General features: G+C 45.4%; 1 protein-coding gene and 2 non-coding genes across 13 annotated transcripts in view; all 3 read left to right on the top strand.

Annotated features, from left to right (window-relative positions):
* The window catches only part of LOC147724276 (uncharacterized), a 92,641-nt gene that overhangs the window by 46,646 nt on the left and 21,063 nt on the right, over nucleotides 1–24,932 (top strand). For 6 of the 11 annotated variants that reach the window (XM_086965830.1, XM_086965824.1, XM_086965826.1 and 3 more), the window contains 3 exons: nucleotides 22,916–23,009; nucleotides 23,212–23,305; nucleotides 23,508–23,601. In XM_086965830.1, coding sequence (XP_086821956.1) covers nucleotides 22,916–23,007 — 92 coding nt within the window. In that variant the 3' untranslated portion in view covers nucleotides 23,008–23,009; nucleotides 23,212–23,305; nucleotides 23,508–23,601. Of the gene's footprint in view, nucleotides 1–22,176; nucleotides 22,268–22,915; nucleotides 23,011–23,211; nucleotides 23,306–23,507; nucleotides 23,602–24,932 lie in introns of those variants that run through there. The other 5 variants (XM_086965828.1, XM_086965832.1, XM_086965835.1 and 2 more) reach the window with 4 other exon arrangements.
* On the top strand, nucleotides 23,358–23,440 carry LOC147724278 (small nucleolar RNA SNORD87). Its single transcript, XR_015295385.1, has one exon. It is a non-coding gene; the product is annotated as a small nucleolar RNA SNORD87 (small nucleolar RNA).
* On the top strand, nucleotides 24,799–24,881 carry LOC147724277 (small nucleolar RNA SNORD87). The gene has a single exon (XR_015295384.1). It is a non-coding gene; the product is annotated as a small nucleolar RNA SNORD87 (small nucleolar RNA).

The raw sequence follows: 24,932 nt of genomic DNA, 5'->3' as shown, positions 1-24,932 counted from the left end.
TTGGCCAAAGAGTTTTCTTTGGCTTTTCTAAAGACTGTATGTATCTCCCTAAGCGTTTATACCTGTGAGTTTACGAATCTGAACTGCTACTGCATTTTGTGAGTCAAAGGGTGATCCATCAGTCCATCTCATTTGTTTTCATGTCCCTATAATGGAGTGAAGCATTTATTCAAAGCTAATCAAATTAATTTTGATTGAAAGCAGTTGCAGCGTATATTGTGGGTGTAGCACTAAAGGTAGTGGGGAAACTGACAGTTGGAGGGGCCTATATTCGTAGAACTTTATAGCCATTGTAATTAAACTAGTAGCCATGCGATCAGTAGTACTGGTAACTTAGACTAGTACTACCTGTTCTTTTAGTGTAAAGGTGCTGTACTGTTAGACCACCGGAATTATGAGATTTGGCAGCTGTAGCATTTTCCATATAAGTATACGTTTTCTACATAATCGAACACCTGGTGCTTAATTTGCAGATTTAATCCCCAATAATTTGTTTCTAGCTCAAATGGATCGAAAATTACTAAACTTGCCACGGTTTGAATTGCCCCGCAGTGGAAGGGCTTTGTCAAAATTTGACTGGTCACCTTTCACTTGACTGTTAAACTGTTTCTAATGAGGTGAAACCTCCGCACAGTCAGCGATATAATGTTTAAAAAAAATGTAGTGTGCTGCATAATTTCTTTCCTGGCCACGTAATTTAGTTTACCCTGTGGCATAAGTGAACAGGCAGGAAAAACTGATGCTATACCCATCATTTATCCAGTACTCAATCATCCCTCCTTTGATCAGTTTCAACCAGCTACTGAAGATCAGATCAGTACACTGATTTGTAAGATCAAATCAGGTTCCCCGCTTGATCCTTGCCCCCCCCCACTATAATGAATAAACTACAGAATGTTATCACACAGCCGCTAACTGAAATATGCAACTCCATATTTAATTCAGGTGTCTACCCAGCTAGCTGGAAGAAGGCCATTGTTAAACCTTTAATTAAAAAGCCTTCTTTAGACCCCACCATTTCGTCCAACTACAGGCCTATTGCCTGTCTACCCTTCACGTCCAAGGTCATAGAGGCAATCATGAATAAACAGCTCTCAGAGTTTATTGAACATCATAAACTCTTAGATGACACTCAGTTCGGGTTCCGGAGGGAACACGGAACTGAGACAGCATTAATAAAAGCCTCGGACGAAATTAGAGAGATTATGGACTCAGGAGGAGCTGCAGTTCTTATATTATTGGACCTGTCGGCGGCCTTTGACACGGTCGACCACACCATCTTGGTCGACCGTGTCGCGACCCTTGGAATTAATCATCGGGCCAAAGACCTTATAGCCTCTTTTCTAGCCAACCGTAGACAAGCAGTAAAGCTGGGCAATTACTACTCCACCACCACTGAATTGCCTTGTGGGGTTCCACAAGGATCCTCGTTAAGTCCTACACTTTTTAACATTTATGTTTCGGACTTGGCGAGGGTCATTAAATCTCATGGGATGCGTGTAACCACCTACGCCGATGATACCCAGCTTGTGTTGGCGGTGCACAAGAATGGCCCTGTGGTAGCAGCCAAGTTTCAGGAGGGACTACTGGATGTACAATCATGGATGCACAGTAATTGCCTGAAACTTAACGCGGAGAAGACTGAGGTTATGACCTTTGGCACGATCTCCCCAGAATGGTCAAACACATGGTGGCCCAGTCAGATGGGCCCCCCTCCGGTGCCAGTCACTAAGGTCAGAAATCTTGGAGTGATTTTTGATAACAGGTTATCTTTTGGATGCCATGTTAACAAGGTGGTTTCGGCGGCTTTCTTTGTACTGAAGAAAATAAAAAAACTCCTGCCGTATCTACCAGTATCTGCAGGAAAAACGCTAGTTACCACTTTAGTATTTTCAAAATTAGATTATGGAAATGCTCTCTTTCTTGGTACACACAAATATCTCTTAAACAAACTTCAGTCCATCCAAAATATGGCAGCACGGATCCTGCTTAACATCCCTAGGCGACATTCCACCTCTGCAGCCATTCGCCATCTTCATTGGTTAAGAGTCGAAAGCAGGATCAAATTTAAAGCTCTTTGCATAGCCTATAAGGCCATTCACCAGACTGGACCCAAGTTTTTAAAAGAGGCTTTCCAGGTGTACATCCCCAAAAAGAATCTAAGATCAGCAGCTAGCTATCTTTTGACCGTCCCCCGGACAAGAACGGCCACTTGGGGTGATAGACGATTCTTGGTAACAGCTCCCGTGCTTTGGAACTCACTTCCTTTGCACATTAAAACTGCTCCCACCCTTATTAATTTCCGCAAATCACTGAAGACTTGGCTTTTCAATCAATGAGAACGTGCTCTGATTGGTGCTGTAATCCGGAGTATTTGTTGCGCCTAGACACCTTAGGGTATTAGTTGCGCACTAAAAATTCCATAAATAAATAAATAAATAAATAAGTTGGGTCCTTCCCTGTCCATTTGTCAACCTGGCTAGAAGTTACACATGTGCTGGCACCCCTGATGGTACCAGCAGTACAGTGGTAATAGTACAATCATACTAATTGAGTGGGTTATAGTACCAACCAGCTTAAGTGACTGATGCAGGTAGGGAGGTAACATATTTAGCTATACTAGTTGTATGATGAAGTTTTCTAAAGGTTTTTGTACACGGTACAGGGCTTAAACTACCCCTGAATTCAGCTAATCACAGTTCAAGGTGAGCCACAATCTCTTCATGTATCCATGGCTCTTTGTGGTAATTTGGTGAAGTTCAGGATCTTGACCAGCAACAAAAAAATCATACACAGCTTTTCGAGGTAGTTTAATGTCCAAACAGAGGGCACTACAATATTTTAAACTAGGCTCTCCCATGCATCATAACTAAAAAATAAAAAACAACGAAAAATGGGGCTATCAGTATTCCTACAATTGTTTGTCTGCAATGCTATATTCTGGTGTATTCTAGGTCTTTTCGTCCTGCACCAGTTTTTGTTGCAGACTGACCAGGATTGGTTGTGCTTGGTTAGCTGGAGTATGTCCATTTCCCTTTGTATCCGGACTAAGGCGTATTATTATGAGGAATTTGCAATTTCACTATTAGAGACTGTCATTACGGTTTCATAAATTCACCAATCTAGTTACTCCAGTGGTAGCCGTGCCGCCACTTGAAAAGATGAACTCTAGCAAGGCAGTTGTTTAATATGGGCCTAATCTTGGGAATTTGCTTTGTGCGATTTAGTCCTTTGAGCAGTTTTCCGTCTTAGGTTCGAAGTGAGCTCTACAAAATTACTTTGTTCCATACAAAAAGATTGATAACAACCATTCTGGAGACAGGACTTCTAAGAGCCACCCTTCTGTGTTCAAAAGCCCTACACCCCCAAAACAGGGGAGAGTAGTGCTGTTCCTGAAGCAGTGCTCCGTAAGGTTGGCAATTCCAGAGGCTGCTCTATCTTCGAGAGTGGTGCGTCAAATTGTTTACAGTGTCAGGGAAATAATGGACTGTAAGTTGAAGCTTCGTGGGTCACCAATCTCTTCCTCTGAAATGGTTGTCACAAGCTCCTAGTCTAATACCAAGCTGCTCTTCTGTGTCAAGAACTGCAACTCTCTGTAAAAGCAAAATAGGGCTGTAGAATTACCCCACAGATACTAGTGCTACTTTGTTTTTGTTTTTTCTCCCCTTTTCGTTTTTAATCTAAATCTTAATCTAAAGTAGCCGGGTAGCATTCGCTTCTTTCCTCCTTGATGGGTTGGCTGTTGATATCGGAAAGTGGCATATTTCTTTACTTTATAGCAACCACCGCCCTTTAATTGCTAGTCATTGACTCTTCCATCGCCCCTCGCTTACTCTGACCACGACCCACTCACTGTCACTATCTGTATTAGCAGGACACCACCATATTTCTCCTACTGGCTCCTTAGGGATTCGCTGCTCCAATCATAACTATTTGTAAGTAGATTGGCGATTACATGCAGACAAAGTACACCAGTCAAAGCTCTTTGGCTTCCTTTAGGGAGGCATTGAAACTGGCCTTCTTCAGGGATTTTATTGCCATATCTGCTGTATCTGCCTCAGAACATTGACTCCGTAAGGAGAAGCAGAAGAACCTTGAACGTAGAGTCCTTGAGTTAGAAGCACTCCACAAGTGCCCTGTGGCCCATCTGGGTTAGAGGGAGCTAGAGCGACCTCGCTTGCTCCTTATGCGCCTTGATTTAGACTGAGTGGAATGTGCCCTAGTTCGCTTGACGCATATGTGCTACCTGGGTAGCAGCTGCTAGGGGAGAATGCTGGCACTTGGTTTGCATGCTAAGATTCACTTCTGCTCCGTTCGAGCAATTCGCCCTACTCCTACCACTACTGTCCATTCCGACACGCAGATTGCAGATGCCTTTCAAAATTTTTATTAGTCTCCCGGATTTGATCTCAACAGATCAAGTTGGTTTCATTCCGGGATAGCAATGTGGGGACAACATTCGGCGCATCTACTATTCGTTCAACAAAGTGTCTCGGTCCCAAAGAGAAGCCCTTCTCTTGATCGACGCTGAGAAAGCGTTCGATAAGAGATCACTGGCCTTGACTTTTTTGAAAGCATGTGGAAGCGTTGCCAAGGATTAGCAACATGACTCAAGCACATAGCGTTGAAAACTTTCATTAACTTGCAACCCGCTCACCCACTTTTAAATACCAGGACCCTACGCTTTGTTTAAGCAACTGGAAGCGAGAGTCACATAGCTCCCCTTTGACTAATATCTGCCCACTCAGCACTATACTGGAGGTCTGAGCTTGACAGTTCTCTGGACGCTGAAGAAACTTGTGCGCAAGTGAAATACCAGGAAACGACTCGGAAGCAGGGCTATAGGCTCTCCCTCTCACCTGGGTGGAAAACAATTGGTAACCATTCTGGTGCCTCAAATAGAAGCGAGGGCGTTTAGTAGTTACTACACCAGTCCATTTGGGATGCATTGAATCCGCATTCGCCATCTTTCAATTGTCGTCAGCCGTCTGCACGGCAATTGAGGTTTACTACACATTGCAGCAGCTTGATTTTCTACTCTGTAGGTATTGTAGTACTGCATCCTCATTTCATGGTATTCACTAAACCGCACAGCGAGAGACCTAATAAACACAGAACAACCAACTTCATGAATTTGATGGTCAGAATTTACTATCGGTCCATGATAAAAGGAGAACGTGATGCTATGCTCGGCCATATATGCCGGATGTATGTACAGGAATATAAAACCATCCCATATAATTTCAACCCATCAAAGAGCCCAATTCTCATCTGAAATCTCCCTGCCAGTGGCTGAAAAGTCCGAAGGTCCCCCTACTCGGAGGGGAACGAACCGGTGCACAGCATATAGACCGTGGCCTTATTCACTAGACATTATTAATCAAAGAAGTCTGATTGTTGAATTTCCAAGTGTTTTATTTTTCACTTAGTGAATATTCTTTAGTATTATTATTCCTCAATATACACCAAAAGCATGTTACTGGGTGATCCATAATTCAGTCATTATGATCCATAACAAAAATTCCCGATGCATTTCGGGCAGACGCCCTTTCTCAAGGGAAATGCTCTACAAAAAGAAACAAATGTAACCAAAGTCAATAATATGGAGGCAATTAAATACTCGACCGAATGACTGCATGTTTAAGCCGGATTTAAGGTGGCTAGACAGCAAGTGACGATGGTTAAAATAAAACGTGACAAAAAATCCACCAAGGAATTCTAAGTAAAATGCAGATAACCAGAGAGGTGCAGGCAAGCGAGAAACAGAAATAATGGCAGATAGTTACACAAGACGACTAAAGCGTTATAAGACCCTAGGGCAGGTCAGAACAAACCTCAGCATGCTCGGTAGCGCTAAAGTAAACTTACATGAGGAAGTTAGTAAAGTAACAAGATAGTAGTGGGGATAGAATCAACGATCCTCAAGTTTACGCGCTCAGTTATACATGAAACAGTTGTGTTTCTTCACAAATTTTTCTTTTATTGTATGTTTTTTTTTCAACCAATTCTCAATTCATTGGTACATCCGATTATTTCAAAAACTTGTTTCTTTGCGGACATAATACACTCCTTATGTCACCATTTCCATAGTTTACTTGCATTTATAATCCACCCAATGCATTTCGGGTCATAAACCTCGACCCTTCGTCAGGGGTCTGTGAACAAGGGATAAGACAGGACCAACATTAGTTGCTGCCACAACTGACATCATTTCAAAGTAAGATAATTCACAAAGAATATGGAATGGTGAAACAGAAACATAAAAAAAGTATTTGAGCAAATCAGGAAGATAGGGTGGTAGATACGTGAAGTGCTGAGCTAACAAACCTTACAACCCTGCCTCAACCACTGAGACATCATCCTCAGATGATGACAGCAGATCCAGATCAACTCTCACAACACCAGATGTTGGGTCACAAACACCGAGTACATCCACAGACTCCTCGGTTCATTTTTTAGAGTCGGGTCCAGACCAACAGAAAGATCCAGGGGGGGAAAAACCCGCAGAGGAAACAGGAAAGTCACCTCCACAAACCAAAAAGAAAACCAAGGGCAGACGTTAAATACTCGAGATAACCTGGTTATTAATATATCTTCCACCGTACTTACCAGAGATGAAATCAACACGTTACAAAAGGGTCAATCCTTCGTTCCAACCACCACGATCAACTCTTTGGAACTGGAAGTCAGTGCTTTTAAATTGACCCGTAACATACGTTTGAGACATTTTTTCACCAACATCAACCCTGTTTCCACACAGGAAGAAGACATGCTTAGAGGACTGAGACCTCACAGCACATTCATGCCACCACAGAGTCATAAGATCATTGACGCTTTTGAAAATCTGATCAAGCAGGAAATCAAGCACTTGCCCTTTCAATCTAACACAAAACGTGGGAACTTAACCCGGAAGGAAAGAAATATCCTCCAGAAATTGGCTGATGACCCGTCCATTACCTGTCAGAACGCAGACAAAGGCGGTGCCCTAGTCGTTATGGACACCACCTTTTATGACCAACACGTTGAAACTCACATTAATGACAGAAACACCTATGATTTTCTACAAGGAGATCCAACCAAGGAGTACTCTCAAGAGCTTATACTCATTATTAAGACTGCATTTGACCAAGGTACAATTGATGACAAGACCCGCAGATTTTTAACACCATCCAACCCTAGACCTCCGGTTCTTTACATGTTGCCTAAGATGCACAAGCACCCCACTCATCCCCCCTTTCGGCCCATCGTGTCGACAAGAGGGAGCCTGCATGAAAACATCGGCAAATTCTTGGATAAATATTTGCAACCATTTGTCTTAGCCACCAGATCACATGTCAAAGACACAACTGACTTCCTGCTCGAGATTGAATCCATTATGAACAAGCACAAGAATACTCAACTCATCATGTGCACGGTGGACGTTTGTTCACTGTATACCTCCATTCCACACGATGGAGGTATTGAAGCCATAGAACACGTCTTATCCTCATCCGATCTAGATGCGGATTTCAAACTATTCCTAATGCAACTAACTATTTTCACACTATACCACAGTTACTTCTCTATCAAAGACAAGTGGATGCTCCAACTTAATGGCACTGCCATGGGAAATTCGGCAGCTCCCTGCTACGCTAACATTTATATGAAGCAATTTGAGGAATCTTACATCATGACTCAGAGCAGTTGGCAAAAACATGGACGTCTTTACCTACGCTTCATAGATGACATTTTCCTCCTATGGGAGGGTAACACAGATACTTTGAATGCCTTTTTGGAAACATGGAATCAATTTAATCAAAGAATCCAATTCACGTGGCAACACAATGAAAATCTCATACATTATCTAGACGTGGAAATTCACAGGAGTCAAGGCAATTGGTCCACCACTGTGTATCGCAAACCCAGACAGAAACTCAACCCTTCACTACAGCAGTTTTCACCGTTCTGGCCTCAAGAACAATTTACCCTACGCACAACTGTTACGGATCAAACTAATAGTCTCTGATGAGAATGAATGCAAAACACAGATGAAACACACATTGGACAGACTCAAAGCACGAGGATATCCCACACCTATATTGGACCTCGCCATGGCAAGAACTGACAAAAAAAGTAGGCTCGCCTTGTTGCAACCCAAGCACAAAGAACAATCAGAACGCATTGTGGTTGTATCCAAATATTCCAAAACGTCCAACCGCTTTCAAGCCATCATTCGCAAACACTGGTCCATTCTCACCCTTGAACCTGATTTTAAGGGTTTGTTTAATTAACCACCCATTTTCGCATTCACTAGAGGCAGAAACTTGAAGGAAATCCTATCCAAACCAAAACTTGATGACACACCCAAGATCTACAAAGGACTGAGACCTTGCTACAACTGTTCGAATTGCAACAATTGCATCTCTGGTAATGTTATCTGCCACCCGATGAAAGGGCACCCCATCAAATTGAAAGTAAACGCCACCTGCAACTCAAATAATGTCATATACCTATTGAAGTGTCCATGCGGAAAATGCTATGTGGGTCATACAGAACGAAAAATCTGCACACGGATTTTAGAACACAAAAGCAATATACGGACCAACAATCTTAAATCCACAGTTGCTTCCCACTTTGCTGAATCCAGACATACAGTTGCCCAACTAAAATTTTTGATCTTGGAACAAGTACCAGTTACCTACAACAATAAGAACACCCTACTTAAACGTGAGAACTTCTGGATCCGTTTCCTCTCCACGATGGTGCCAAACGGGCTGAACGACCGAATTGAATTTTTGTGCTACTTATAATTCATCAAGAACACTATATCCGTCACTGTTGATTGCACTTAATGTTTCATTGCACTGATTTTTGTCTATTTGTTCCTTTACCCGTTCTAACATGGCGACCTATTTTCTTCCTTCGGGGTCCGTTTTCCCTGTTTACTAATCCCACGTTTCGTGTCCTTCCTTTATGTCTTGCACACTAGTTATACACACGTTTGAACCTCCTTCATCGGTATCATCACACCGCTGTTACGCCGTGAGGCACTTTACTAACTTCCTCATGTAAGTTTACTTTAGCGCTACCGAGCATGCTGAGGTTTGTTCTGACCTGCCCTAGGGTCTTATAACGCTTTAGTCGTCTTGTGTAACTATCTGCCATTATTTCTGTTTCTCGCTTGCCTGCACCTCTCTGGTTATCTGCATTTTACTTAGAATTCCTTGGTGGATTATTTGTCACGTTTTATTTTAACCATCGTCACTTGCTGTCTAGCCACCTTAAATCCGGCTTAAACATGCAGTCATTCGGTCGAGTATTTAATTGCCTCCATATTATTGACTTTGGTTACATTTGTTTCTTTTTGTAGAGCATTTCCCTTGAGAAAGGGCGTCTGCCCGAAATGCATCGGGAATTTTTGTTATGGATCATAATGACTGAATTATGGATCACCCAGTAACATGCTTTTGGTGTATATTGAGGAACAATAATACTAAAGAATATTCACTAAGTGAAAAATAAAACACTTGGAAATTCAACAATCAGACTTCTTTGATTAATAATGTCTAGTGAATAAGGCCACGGTCTATATGCTGTGCACCGGTTCGTTCCCCTCTGAGTAGGGGGACCTTCGGACTTTTCAGCCATTGTGCTCTCACTGTTTGGTCAGACAGTGTTTATCCGACTGCACGCTACAACCCATCACAATCGTATCAATTTGGGTTCACCCACGCTGTGCGAGTGCCCACTCAATCTAGATCTCCCTGCCAGTGCCAGAATCGGGCTACCCTTGCTTTCATGCGTATTTGTCATTTGTATAGGTGTGTGTATATGTACATGTATGACCAGTTATTCCAATCATGGCACCATTGCCCATATGTCCTTCTACTTGTCATATCCTCTGGTGGAACAGTTTGGGGGCATGACCTTACTTGCCCACCCTATTCCATTCAATAGTGTCATTCAGGCCCATTTGATCTCCTTTCTCTGGACAAAAAATCCAGCGGGCCTCTTTCCTGACAAGCACATCCTCAATTGCATTTGCATCGCCCATTACTCTCTCCAGCACTGTCCACTTTAAGTCTCTGCAATTGTTCCGCTTCCTGGTAATGGCGGACCAGTCGTGTAGTCCACTTCCCTGCCTTAAGGGTGCTGATATGTTCTTGGACTCACTTTAACCTTCCTTGTAATGAGCCAGATATGTTTTCCACAGGCACATGTCAGTCTGTAGATCACATTAGTAGTGTTACAATTACTGAAATGATTTTGACACCAGATTTTTCCAACCACCAAGTGAATACTTTTCAAAGCTTGGGTCAAGTCACAGACCGTACAATTCCCACATGGGAAGTGTCCTGATGGTATTTCTGTGTTTTTATTTTCTGGCGGGGTTGGCGAGTGTAAACCAACTGGTCTCAAGTTTGTGGCCCTTTTAAATGCGAGACTCGGTTGAGGCATTTTTTTGGGGCCAGTCTCCAACGAATGGCAATGCTTCCTAATGATTTTCTGATTATTGTAGACAGGCGGTCAAAAGTAGTCCCCACTGGGAGACCGGTCTCTTTAGTTTCTTTCCAAGAGTGCCTTGTGTGGACTATTCAGCGCTCTCTTGCGTATCCTTTTGATCACTTTTTCCGGGTAAGCTCTATTTGCAAGACTTTTTGCCAGACGCTCTGATTGTTCAATGTACATACTTGTATCCGTGCAGTTCCTACGGTATCTAAAAAACTGACCCACAGGGAGATTGTCCCGCAATGCCCTGGGATGGAAAGTTTGGTAGTGCAGGAGAAAGTTCCTATCAGTCTGTTTTTGATGAAGCGTGATATGGAGTTTCTGATCTTTATCAACAATATCCAAATCAACAGCTGTGGTCTGTTGATAGTCCATTTAAAGTGTAAACAACTATCAGCCACATTTAACCAACCAATAAAGTCATGTAGCCTGTCCTCACAACCTGTCCAGATGCATAATACGTAGTCAATAAATCTCTTCCAAAGAGAGAGATATATATATATATATACACACACACACACATATACATACAGTTGGAATGGGTTGGAGACATGATGTATAACATTCTCAAATTGACCCACGTAGATAAACGCCAGACTAGGCGCAAAGGTTGCCCCCGTCAAGGTCCCAGAGACCTGGAGGTGTAGTTGGTTCTGGTAGCCAAAAAAGCTTTGTGGGAGTGCCCACTCAACACACTCAAGGACAAAGGAAGGGGGTGTGTCATAGAACCACTTGCAAGCCCAAAGTGCACACCCTCCCGCCACCAGCATCTTGTGGAATACTGGTAGGAGGGTTTTCAATGTAGATGGTGACCAAAAATTGGTTCATTGGATCTTATTCTAGAGCATGGGTACTCGCAAACTTTCTCTCTGGGGCCAAATTTACAGTGTGTTTTGTGTCTGAGGGCTGCACCGGTGGGGGCAGGGTAAGTGGGGTAGGGGCGGGCCTAGAGCAAAAAAAACTGCGACCATGAGGTTGAACACAGGTCCCTGCAGCAGACGCCTTCGTCCACTGAGCTACAATACCCGGCATACACACCTCTCTCTGTCTCTGTCTCCCTGGCCCAGGGGCGACGGCGCTGTTTAAGCATCGAAAAATGCCTGGGGCAGGACGGCTGCATGATCACAAAAGCAGCCAAACCGTAGCTTCTCTGATTTTTTTTTTTTTTTTTCCGCTGGAGTTTGCCATCCAGACTTCACATCACGAACGATAGGGGCCAAGTGTCAGCGTGTTATCTTTTTATCCAAATATTTAGACGTGGCAGCTCCAAAGGGGGCAGAGTTTTCATGCAGAATAACAAGGGAGTATTATTAAACGCCCGACTATTAGTTAAAGGCAGTGTACACTTTCTTCGAATGTAAAGGAACCATGTAAATCTGCTCAGTGGAATAATACACGCTGCAAGGGCGGGCAGCCTGCAAACCACCGGTTCCAGTTCTGGCGCACCCCCTCAACCTTTCATCTCTCTGGGGCCAATAAGAAGTTGACAATCGATAGATTACATAACACCAGCTACCAATATAGCGCTTTGAGATTTTGCGGCTGAAGTGCTTTACAGGGAAACATACTAAAAAACTTACTTTTGACTCATTAAAAGCAGAGAATGCGCCCTCGTTAATTTCTTTTGAAATTGGATCTGTGCATACGCAGCAGCGGGGAGGTCGGGCTCGATATGAGCAACATTAACATGATCTCTGCAGAGTTTTGGACTCGGACAGCTTCCAGGCGCGCGCACACAGCCGCACCCCAGCATTTCACAGGTCCTTAAAAGACCATTAGCATGTTAATGAGGCTATTTTCACCTCTCAGCGCCCCTCCAGCCCCACTCTGACTACGGCGGAAATCGCCCGGCCCCCACAGGCAGCAGAGTCCCAGAGTCAGCTCTGGTTGCAGGCAGCCTTTAAAAAAAAAACAAAAAAAACTCTGGTACGGTGTCTGAAAGGTCCACGGGCCGCCAGTGGCCCGCGGGCCGTACTATGAGTACCCCTGTTCTAGAGGGTCCAGGATGGTAAGGATGTCTGGTATCCTGGAGAAAGATAGTTGGTTTAAAACTGTTTCCTTTAGTAAGAAATCTTCAACCTGTGATCAGGGTTCCAATAGCAATTTGATACCCGAAACAATCAGGCGTTCAGAGGGTGGACGTTGAGCCTTATGAATTTTAGGCAGTATGTAAAATGCTGGAATACTTGGCTTGGGATTAATAAGGAACTCCCCTTCTTTGTTAACCATTTCTTTTCCTTGGCATCTGCCACCATCACCATAATCATATCTTGGAGTTCACCAATAGGATCTTTCATAGGTGGTCTCTAGTTTGAACGTACCCCCAGTCATTTCTGAACCTCTGTTTGTCTTTGATAATAAGTACCACAATTGCACCGCCTTTGTCACCTGGCTTTATTTTTTTTGTTGTTTAGTTCTTCTGTAGAAATTTGATTGCTACCCAGGCAGTTTTGTTCATTTTCTGAAATGTTTGTTGACCACGTAACTGTTCCAGGCTAGCGATGTTTTAGCACCCGTTGTTCCAACACTGTTACTTTAGGGCCCAAGGATGAAGACCGGGGACAAAACACCGAAGGCCGGTGTAGATTAGTTGAAAATACTGAAGGAGGTCTAGTGTCTTCTCTTCAAAGAACCGCCTGGTAGGAGCTCCTCGAAGGAGCTCCCAGTGCTTGGGATCCCTTAAGTGGGTATATCCCTGTTAGCAGCAGCCATCGACCTCCCCAGGAACAGGAATCTTGTTCTGGACACCGCCGCGACCCGCCAGCTTCACAACGTCCGTGGAGGAACGTGCTGGGATAGCGGAGCAACAACAAGGCGGAGTGAGGCTCGGGTCGGTCGTAAGAGACACCCGTTTTCCTCCACAGCCGGGGACAGAACAAAACGCACACCGGAGTGTCCCCTCCCTCCTCCGAACGGAAGGCAGACACGGAGATCTGGAGCCAGGGAGACACCTCAGCGGACACCCCAGGACCGAAGGGGGATGAGGCAACAACAACAACCTCGGAACATCTGCCTGTTTGCTGCTGAGGACGCCGTTCGCTGCACTTGCACCGGCATCGACAGGAGATCACCGAGAGCAGCGAGGAGCCAGACGACAACGGAGCCCCCCCACCACCTTTGCAACACCGCCGCAGCAGAGGAATCAGAGCGGGACAGAGGGCACCAGGAACAAAGCGGAGCATCGGACCCCACGGCACAGCCAGGAACACAACTCACACCGGAGTGTCTCCTCCCACCCCCGAACTGAAGCGGTGATCGGGAGCCAGGGAGACACCTCAGCGGACACCCCAGGGGGCTGAGGCAACAACAACAACAACATCGGAACAAGACAACGGAGCCCCCCCACCCCTTGCACCACCGCCACAGTAGAGGAATGAGAGCGGGGCAGCGGACACCAGGGCGAAGGCGGGAGAAGCACCGGACACTGTCGATGGTCGGTCCCGACGGCAGAAAAGGCAGCACCGGGTCACAGCGACCCACCCCCCCCCCCCCCCCCCCCCCCCCCCTCCCCCGCACACCGCAGCAGAGGAGCACGAGCGGTCTGGAGAGCAGGGAGGGACGTTGACCACAGGTGCTGGCTCACACGACGGGGGTCACTAGATCACGAAGCGGAGCCGTGAGAGCTAACACAGCTCACAATCATAAGGAGCAAATTAGGACCAGTTGGGGCGGCGGAACACCGAAGTCTGCCCCCCGTGACATCGGTATACTACTGGGATGCATTTTTTAACCAGTCACATACACCCACGAAGGGGAAGGAAGTCAACCATGGATTTCTGTAATGCTTCTGTTTAACTCTGCTGGTAAGAGGGACTGAATCACAAAACTCAGGTATTTACTTTTCCCACCCACCGACTCTCTTTTTGAAAAGACTAACTCACGGAAAAACTCTATTCCTTTGTACAAAATGGCGGGGGCCATAAAACTGTAACAATAAATCCCCCCATACCTTCTATCTTCCACGTGCCCCTTCAGCTCAACTCCCCCACATAGAGATAAGACTCCCAGCCAGACTTGAGCTCTGGTTGCTTGAACAGGAAGTGGAATCTCTTCCCCGGTGCTCAGAGCAATAGCAGCAAAAAGAGGACTATTCTCTTTCAGCCTGCTTAGCAACAAACAAAGGACTACTTGCCTGATCTGAACTATTTGGCGGCCATCTTAGTCTAGTCTCCAGCCTCTATGGGATTATAGTATTGTAGACTAGTAGAACAGAATGCCGGCCTATGCCTATATATTATTATACTCTCACTATAGTTTTATTACTTGTTTAGACCTGATTACTACCTCATATACGAAAGAATGCCTACCTATTACTATATTGGTGCAATATTGCCCTTTTAGCCTTATCTGAATGTATGTACTACACAGATTGCTACCTCATACAGGAAAGTGTGTTTGCCATCACTGCATTAGTACGCTCTAGCTCTACTCTAAACATCTGTATTACTCAGATTACTACCTTATATAGGCCAGAGTGTTTACACATCATTGCAGTACTACACCTATATCGGTATTTTGAACACCTGTACGCACAGACTATTACCTCGTATATTGGAGCCCTCACGTGTGCCACTTTCACTTGTATTCTGAACATTTGTAAATGCACAGATTTCTACCTCACACTAGTTGAACCGACAACCAGTGTCACCCCCGATTTTTGAATTTTGAGTCTTGTAAATTGTGTATCTGGATCCTTTCCAATATCAATATTATCTACTATAGTATAGTGCACTCACCCATTGTACCCCACCCTTATATTTTATCAGTATTATGCCTATTATTACACCTTGTACCTTACTAATTACCGTATGTATTTGCCCTACTGCTCACTCTCATAGCCTGGAAAGGCTGGCTGAGTACTAGTGTCACTTTTTATAACATCTTGCTTGCTGTGACTTATCATTGTGTTTCCAACTGTTTGCACCCGTTTCTGCAAACTCGTCTTTCTGCACTTTGGTACTACTATAGTCCACTACTGCATCCTCCCATACCCACCTAATCCTGCAACGCAACATGGACCCCATCGGCAAACATACTTACAAAATCATTTATCCACCATCACTCACCAAAAAAGCCGCCAAACGCTTTAAACACAACTTCCTTAGGTCACACTCGGAAAAGCCCTTCGCTGACACCTACTTCTCACCGGCTAATGGATCCCTGAACACCGATATCATTTTCCACACCACACGCAGAGCTCAATGGAGAAAAGCGTTCTTCACCCTACTCACCGTCTCCTCGACTAGAAAATCCGCACACAGCCAAACTCTCTCCATCTCCCCATCCCGGGTCTTTCCAGGCAGAGCCACCATCACTATTTACAATACCGGGATTGTCCTATTACAATCCACAGACAAGAACCTGGAACTGCTAGACAGCATGTTCCCCACCTTCAAAGAACACCTCTCCAAGTCACGGACAAACACGCATATCTCCCCCAATTCCACCAACCATGACCTCTCAGCTGCATACTTTTCAATCAGGGACACACCTACCACCCCTGACCTCCCATCCCCCACCCACAACCTCACTATCCCAACTCAGCACCCCATCTCAGACATAGATCGCTCCCCCTCATACGCCGCCCGTTCCCCCGCCCCCTCCACCAACGTCCGGACCTCCACACATACCCTCAACACACCTTTCACACCTACAGCGGGCATTAACACCCCGCTCGGCGCTGACAGCACAATCCCCACACTTAACACTCCCAACTTAGTCCAGCACCAGAATCACACGCATTCTGACAATTCCCCCCTTTTATCCCCCCCCATTCTCAGTCCTCACTACCCACCAATCTACTGCGCAGAACGTACTCCCTCTCTTAATTTAACGCCCCTTCCCCTCAACAGGACCATCTCCACTCCCACTCCCCCTCCTACTCTCAGCCCCTACTACCCTCCTTCCAATACAGCTACCAGTCTCCCAGCCTACACGTTGTCCCCCACGCCTACCGCCAATGCCCCCACCCATAACATCAATTTCCTCCCTATCCCATCCACTCCCCAACAGTCCAGAACCTCTCACCTCCCTAACCCTATCCCACGCTCCAACACAACGCAGACCTGCTTGAACACCAGCCCTCCCCCTCGCCTGCACACGAGTTCCCTGGCCAGCCAATCACCCCTGACTGCCACCCCCACCCCCACCACCTACCCTACGATGGAACTCATCATGGCCACCCTCACTCAGATCAAAGAAGACATCCAGGTCATCAAAGATCGACTCTCCACATGTCCTACACACCACCCAGCCACCTCCACCCCCCTTCCCAGCCTGCCTCCTTCCCCCCCGGCGGTCCCCCACCCTCACCTCGCCCCACACCAGGCTTCAAACCCTGCTCACAGGCGCAGCAATTCCCGTAGTCCTCAGCATCGCCCCTGCAACGCCTCACACATCCACACCTCCCCCCCGGCGGTCCCCCACCCTCACCACGCCCCACACCAGGCTTCAAACCCTGCTCATAGGCGCAGCAATTCCCGTAGTCCTCAGCAACGCCCCTGCAACGCCTCACACATCCACACCTCCCCGCCTAATGTGTCCCCCACCTCTCAGGCCAACTCTCGCACTCAGCTATGCCCCAAGCTGACATCAATCCCAGCTCTTAATCGCAACAACCGCCCTCGCCGCACCCACAACTCTTCTTCTGACCTCGACACACTCACCCTTCTCCGCTCCTATGAACCAGCCCCCCAAACTCACACAAGCACCCCACACCGCAACATTCCCACGATACACCCAAATCCCCTTAGACCACCCACATTAAACAGCAGAGCCTCCATCCCCAATAACCTTAGAGAAGTCCCTCTCTCGCTAGAACAATCTAACACCCTCTACACACCCCGCCTCAAATGCGCGCTTCTCAACTGCAGATCGGCGACGAAACACTCAGCAGCCATTGCTGAACTCCTCTTATCGCAGGGCCTTGACCTAATCATCTTGACTGAAACGTGGCTAACTGAATCCTCGACACCCATAATGGACATTCTGGTTCCTCCCAACTTCCACATTATCAGGCTCGACAGAACAGGCCAAATAGGTGGCGGAATCGCATGCATCTACAGGGACAACCTCTCTGTTCAGAAAGTCAATTCCACATCCCTGCCATCCCCAACATCTTGTGAATACATCTGCCTCAACATCATCAGTGAGGGCAAACCGATATGCACTCTGCACAGCATATACCACCCACCCAGGGACAACCTCACCTTCTCCCAACAAATCATGGATATGATCTCAACCAATTCCGGTCGCCAGCTCACCCAAATATACCTTGGTGACTTCAACCTCCGCTGGAATGACAGCAGCGACGCAGTGGTAAACAGTCTTAAAAATTTCCTCGATGCCCTGAACCTCACCCAAATATGCAACAGTCCGACCCATGAGAAAGGCTCCATCATCGACCTGATCATCTCCAAGGAGCAATCTATCCAACTTGAATCCATCCAACCTTGTGACTGGTCGGATCATCACATTATCACATTCTTTATCAACGAAAAAGTCAAAGTCAACCCTGCGCAGCTCTCCAAGCCCAAGGTCTGGAAAAGAAACTCGAAAAAGCTCAACCCTGGCTCTCTGCCCCCTAACAGCTGCAATCTCCTACTCCCTCCTGCAGGCGCCTCGGACGTCCAAACCCTGACTGACCACTATCTCAACACTATGACTTCGATAATCAATGAGGCTGCACCTATGCAACTAAAAAGAGTCGCCACTAAAATCTCCAAACCATGGTACGACGGGAGTCTCAACGAAGATAGAAGAGACATGCGAATGGCAGAACGGACCTGGAGATCAGCCCCCTCTGCAATGCACCTAAAAGAGTTGAAGAAGAAGAGAAACGCCTACTTCAGGAAAATAAAACGCTCAAAATCGGACTTCTTCCGCCTCCAACTTAACCAAGCAAAGAACCGCCCGAGAGAACTGTTTGAGCTAATCAAATCGCAATCCAAAGAGCTACCACAACCACTCAACACTGGGAGTGTGGTACCCTCATGTGAAGACTTCGCTGCTTTCTTTATCCAAAAAACCGACAAAATAAAAAGCGATCTCCTCACTGACGCAAGCCTCTACTCCAAACCCAAATGCCCAGCACCCGTTGAACCAAAAAACAATGCGACATGGTCAACCTTTGACACATATTCGGAAGAAGAAATTGGCAAATTACTCAGCACCCTGAAACCTTCCAATCACCTCACGGACCCCCTCCCTGCCTTCGCAGTAAAAGATTTTACCCCTCTGATTCTCCCTCTCTGGACTAAAATCATCAACAGCTCTCTCCAACAAGGAAGCATACCTGACTCCCTCAAAGTTGGTCAGGTCACACCTCTACTAAAGAAACCAACAGCCGACCCCGCGGATCTCAACAACTACCGTCCCATCACCAATATCCCCACTCTCGCCAAACTGCTGGAAAAATGTGCACAACTACAATTGACTAAACACATTGAGCAATTCGATCTCCTCAACCCTCACCAATCAGGTTTCCGAGCAGGACACAGCACAGAAACGGCCATGACTCACATAATTGACGACGCACTTCAAATGCTAGACCAAAATGACACCTGCCTCCTCATCCTTCTCGATCTCTCCTCCGCATTCGACACCGTTAAACATGAGAATCTAATAGAACTACTAAACAAAAGAATGGGCTTATCTGGAACTGTCCTCAAATGGTTCACTTCCTTTCTCCGCAACAGGACGCAGAAATTCAAGAGCAACAACCTGATGTCCACGCCAGTACCTGTAACGCTAGGCGTCCCCCAAGGATCTTCGCTATCCCCAACGTTGTTCAACCTAGTCATGGAACCGCTCACCACTCTGCTACAAGAATCCAATGTACACTTTCACATGTATGCCGATGACACCCAACTCTACCTCAAACTGCAATCTCCCAATGACATCCTGCTCCTGAACTCAACGATCAGATGCACCCAATCCTGGCTTGCCGACAATCATCTCAAACTCAATGCCCTGAAAACAGAGTTCCTTCTGATCGCACCTCCAGCGAAGATAACCACCACTCAACATTGGCTTAAACTCCTAACCGCACTCAATGTCCAACCCACCATCGTGGAATCAGCAAAATCTTTAGGCATAACACTCGACACCAATCTCAACATGCAGCAACATGTCAGCAAAGCTACAAAGGGAGCGAACTTCCAGATCAATACTCTGAGGAAACTTAAACCCTACCTCCCAGCCAAAGACTTCCAAACAGCGGTGCAAGCACTAGTCATCCCACGAATTGAATACGGCATCACCTCCCTCTGTGGACTCCCACTAACTACAACCGCACCTCTAAAAGCATCTCTAAATGCTGCAGCGAGACTTATCACGGGGTCAAAAAAGCACTCCCACATCACCCCTGACTTGAAATCCCTGAATTGGTTGCCGTTTGAAGCCAGAATACATTTGAAAATAGCCTGCATGACACACAAGGCTGTACACCTAAACTCACCCGGCTACCTTGCTCAGAAATTGACAATCTCTGGGGGAACCAGAAACACGAGAGGCGCAAACAATCTTCTGCTGAAACCTCGAAGATTCCGGAAGGAGAAAACATACAAGCGCTCTTTCTCAGGAATGGCGCCTAGGATTTGGAACTCACTCCCTCCCGAAACCAGGCTTCTCTCTTCCACTACACTCTTCAAAAAAGAAGTAAAAGCTATCTTCATGGCTAAATTCACCTGTACTACTATCTCGAACCCTATCAACACCCTGCGATGATCTTTATTTCTTGCTTGACCCCTTATCTATTTGTACGAGCTGTCTTATCACCCACTTGATTGCTTTGCAGCCACCCAATTGTATTATTTGTATTGTATGATCTACTGATTTACTTATTTGACTTTGTTCCCTCATGTTCCCTTATGTACTCTGTGAACTATCGACCTACCTATTTGACTTTGTTCCCACATGTACTATTCTATGTAAAGCGCTCTGATATCTGCAAAGATCTTGTTCGCGCTATATAAAACTCTGAAAATAAATAAATAAATAAATATGCATCATTTCAAAGAACTCAGTCCTACTTTTGGATGCGTCAAGTTTAGGGATCGGTATATAACCCAGACCTTTATTTAGGACGTACAGTTCAGCTGGGGATAGTTGATAGTTTAACCACGAATTGTCTACCGGGGTGTCCTGCCCCAGCTGTGTTATCCTGGGGGAGTGAACCTGCCATGTCTGTTCCTGATTCTGACGTTCTCTGCCTCTCCCTCTCTAGCCTACCCCCCAACCCCGCCTCTTTGGTTTTGGCCTAAAAAAAACTCTATAATGCACCCAGGTCCTCGTTCGCTTAGTTCTGAGAAGTGACTCTCACCCTTGATTGATTTGAAGTGGATGGTTTCTCACCCACTTCCTCTTCTGTGCTTGTATTGTCAAAGGTCCAGTTATATGGAGCCCTCCTCCCTTGTCGGCGACCACCCCTCTGGTATGACTGCTGTTGGACATGCTCTGTACTTGGTTGGTCATATTCAAGATTTCGTTTTAGGCCTCTGATCTTTTGGTTAACCATCCAAGCCAGCTGTTCCTTGGCATTAATTGTGTTTTCTTTTTATATAGATTCTTCTATCTCCACAATTTCTTTCAATAGTTCCTCACCGAGTCTCTTGGCTGTGTTAATAATGAGGGTCAGCCAATCATAAGTACATTTATTGGCTATAAAATGCCCAATATACCCGAAATTGTTTGTCCTCAAGAAATATTTTAGGTTCAATCCTCTCTAACCACCACTGTCGAAAAATAGCTTATCTTAAAGCAAACGAAAGACCAATTATGTTCATATTGTACACTATTCTTGGTTCTGAGGAGGAGACCACGTGCTCAGCAGTCCAGAACCGTTAGGAAGGGAGAAATCTGCAGATCCTTTTCTGATACTGAGTGGGCAAGCTTATTTTACCCAGCTCGCCACATGACATGTCTAGCACAAACTGCATACAAGATAGTGTTCTTGACATGGAATGTCCAAAGCTCTAAGGAATGTTGGAGAGGATGCAGTGGGGCTGGTTCTCCATCTTTTATGGCACTGCCCCAAGCCATCTGTTTTTGGGATCCGGTTTTAAACGACCTAGACAAAGCCTTTGCTACTTCATGCCACGTTTTCCCGTCTATACTGTACTTTGGCTTCCTTATCCCCATACTTTTCCTCTCTATTCGGGCAGAGGAAAACACTTGGCATTAGGTGGACCACACCAGGTTATTCTTGCGCTTTGTGGAACTGACAATAAGACTATATTAACATGCTCATTCCGCTAGCAACTATTTATTTGTGTCTTGATCTTTTGCCGGATAATACTTTTAACAGGTCGGCACCGTCACTTTATCACTAATTAGCGCTTAAGTTCCATTGGTTGGGTAGTAAAGTGATTATATTGGTTTGTTTATCCATTTTAGTATTGCTTATTGTGTCTTAATGTGCGATGAGGCAAATTCTACTTGATAGGCACTCACTAGCGGCCCAGCAAAGAGAATATAGACATGTTAAGTCCCTTTCAGTTCTACAATGTACGTATCAGCCCTGTATTGTCAAATCCGTTTTTGTCTGGTTTTAAATAATGTACGTAATGTTTTTATAAGTTAAATTATGGGCTTGTGTAACCGCTTTAATTTACTGTGCCCTTCATTGAAATAAAGACATACAGAAGAATGACTGTATTTAAATTCACAATGAGTTGTGTTGCTCGACAGGGAGGGATTACTCCAGGATGAACTGCTGCTCCCTTCGTTTTTCCCCTCATGTCTTCTCAGCCTATGATCTATAGATTTTGGCAAGTGTGAGGTAAGCCAGAATGATTTTAAACGAGTTTCTTTGCAGAAGCAGTGTTAAGGATTAAGTAAACCCTGTGTGCCGAGTTACTCTAAGAATACAAATGTGCAGGTTATGTTTGGTTGACAAGGGGTGTAGACCAAATTGAGGGCGTGATTAACGGCCACTGACAGTGACATTGTGTCTGACTGCAACATTGGTAGATTTCACAAAGTGACATCCTAGAACAGTACAGCGATGGAGAAGCTGAGATCTTTAGGAAGTTATGTAAATCTTGTTGATGTCTTTTCACAAAACTTAGTGGGGTTTTTGCTTAATCGCGTTTGTAGTGGCATAGAGTACCAGTACTATTCTACTTTGGGAATTGTCTTTCAAAAGTTTGCTGGATGTTTAAGTCATTCAATTAAACAACAACCAGCAAAAACGGAGTGGTTAATCAGCCGTGTTAATAAATGTAATAGTTGCCATCGTACATTGCAAAGTTGATATAAATCACAGGTACATTTCTTTTCTGGCACCAATGATGATTATCTTTTTGCCGTTTACCCATCTGATACTTACTGATGAGTCTCTACAAACTCTGATGTGCCAGAAGGTTTCATACAAGCAAAGAATAAGGCTCCGGACTATTCTCTAAGAGTACCTTCCTTCTCTCAACAGGGAGAGTTCTCAAAGGGGTCGGTGGCTATCTTCACTGTTTCTCCGGTGTCTTACCAGCCTGCAAATACCTACCAAGTGGATCCAGTGTTTAAAGGTAACATCGCTTGCAATTGAACTAATGTCTTTACTGGAGCTGCGTTTACTTTTCTGGCACCAATGACGATTATCTTTTTGCCGTTTACCCATCTGATACTTACTGATGAGTCTTTACAAACTCTGATATGCCAGAAGGTTTCATACAAGCAAAGAATAAAGATCTGGACTATTCTCTAAGAGTACCTTCCTTCTCTCAACAGGGAGAGTTCTCAAAGGGGTCGGTGGCTATCTTCACTGTTTCTCCGGTGTCTTACCAGCCTGCAAATACCTACCAAGTGGATCCAGTGTTTAAAGGTAACATTGCTTGCAATTGAACTAATGTCTTTACTGGAGCTGCGTTTACTTTTCTGGCACCAATGATGATTATCTTTTTGCCGTTTACCCATCTGATACTTACTGATGAGTCTTTACAAACTCTGATATGCCAGAAGGTTTCATACAAGCAAAGAATAAAGATCTGGACTATTCTCTAAGAGTACCTTCCTTCTCTCAACAGGGAGAGTTCTCAAAGGGGTCGGTGGCTATCTTCACTGTTTCTCCGGTGTCTTACCAGCCTGCAAATACCTACAAAGTGGATCCAGTGTTTTAAGGTAACATTGCTTGAATTTGAACTGTCTTTACTGGAGCTGCGTTTAGAGCCGACTCTGTATCTGTTAATTCATAGATTAGACTATCTAAATGCCATTGAGTTTTTTTTTTTTTTGTTTTTTTTTAAAGACTTTGTGGGGTTTGCCTCCAGATAGCTTTTGAAATTTCACCTGTGGGAGTATGGCCAAGCATCACACTAATGGAGAGTATTAATTGGCAGAAGCGGCTGCTTCCTAGAAGCAGCAAGGGGATTTGGGGGGGTGAGAAATCGAGTAAAAAATCACATACTTCCTGGCTGGCCACATGCAGCCGCGTCTGTGTCCGTCCTCTTCCAGGCTTCTTGTGGAAAAACAGGAAGCACCAGGGCTCCCACACTCCCCGCAGCCAGGGCTCCCACACTCCCCGCAGCCAGGGCTCCCACACTCCCCGCAGCCAGGGCTCCCACACTCCCCTCAGCCAGGGCTCCCACACTCCCCGCAGCCAGGGCTCCCACACTCCCCGCAGCCAGGGCTCCCACACTCCCCGCAGCCAATCACAGTACTGCAATGTAGTGTAGTGATTGGTGTGAGCTCCGTGACGCAGCGCTCAGCCAGGGGCTGGAGGGGTGGGCATGTTCTCCTTGCAGACTGCATGCAGAACAGGGGAAGTGTGCCCGAGAGGTCTGACCAAAGAGTCATTGTGCACTTAAGAGTGTTCTACCACTCCTCCCCTGCTCTGCAGTCCCACCCACTCATGCATGCTGATGCAGCAGGAGAACAAAATAAAATGATCATAACATTACGCTATTATCATTTTAATTTTCCTTATTTTTGCTCCTTCCTGGCAGTGGTGCAACGACTCCGCCTTAGCAGAGGAGCCACCACAGGTAATTGGCCAGAATAAATCTTTGGTGAATTTCAGGCAGTCACCTTCTGGCCCTGGACACTTTTTGCCCCATGTATAACTGCATTATTTGGCTTAAAAACAGATTTGTGAGTACTGCTTATGAAGGGTTCCTTTTGAAAAGACAGTGTTATAAATGTTTATTTTAATTGAGGCACATTTACCTTCACATGACTACGGTTCTAACTGGTACTTCCAAGTGTGATTCGTGCTTGGGTCTCAAGAACAAGTAGAACATGAGCTCCAAGGAGCCTGTTAATAACAATGAAGGATATTAAAAATGTTTACCTAGTTCATGCAACTGTTGGAATTTGTTTTCTGGCATCAATGATGAACATCTCTTTTGCCGTTTACCCATCTGACATTTGCTGATGAGACTTTAAAATACTGAGATGCCAGAATTGCACTTTGACTCTGATTTTATATTTGGAATTTCTTGATTGAAGCTGTT

Source organism: Lissotriton vulgaris, chromosome 4_1 (genome assembly GCF_964263255.1).
Source record: "Lissotriton vulgaris chromosome 4_1, aLisVul1.2, whole genome shotgun sequence".
Taxonomy (NCBI): Eukaryota; Metazoa; Chordata; class Amphibia; order Caudata; family Salamandridae; genus Lissotriton; species Lissotriton vulgaris.
The sequence above is the reverse complement of the archived record's forward strand: the minus strand, read 5'-3'. Positions and strand labels throughout refer to the sequence as shown.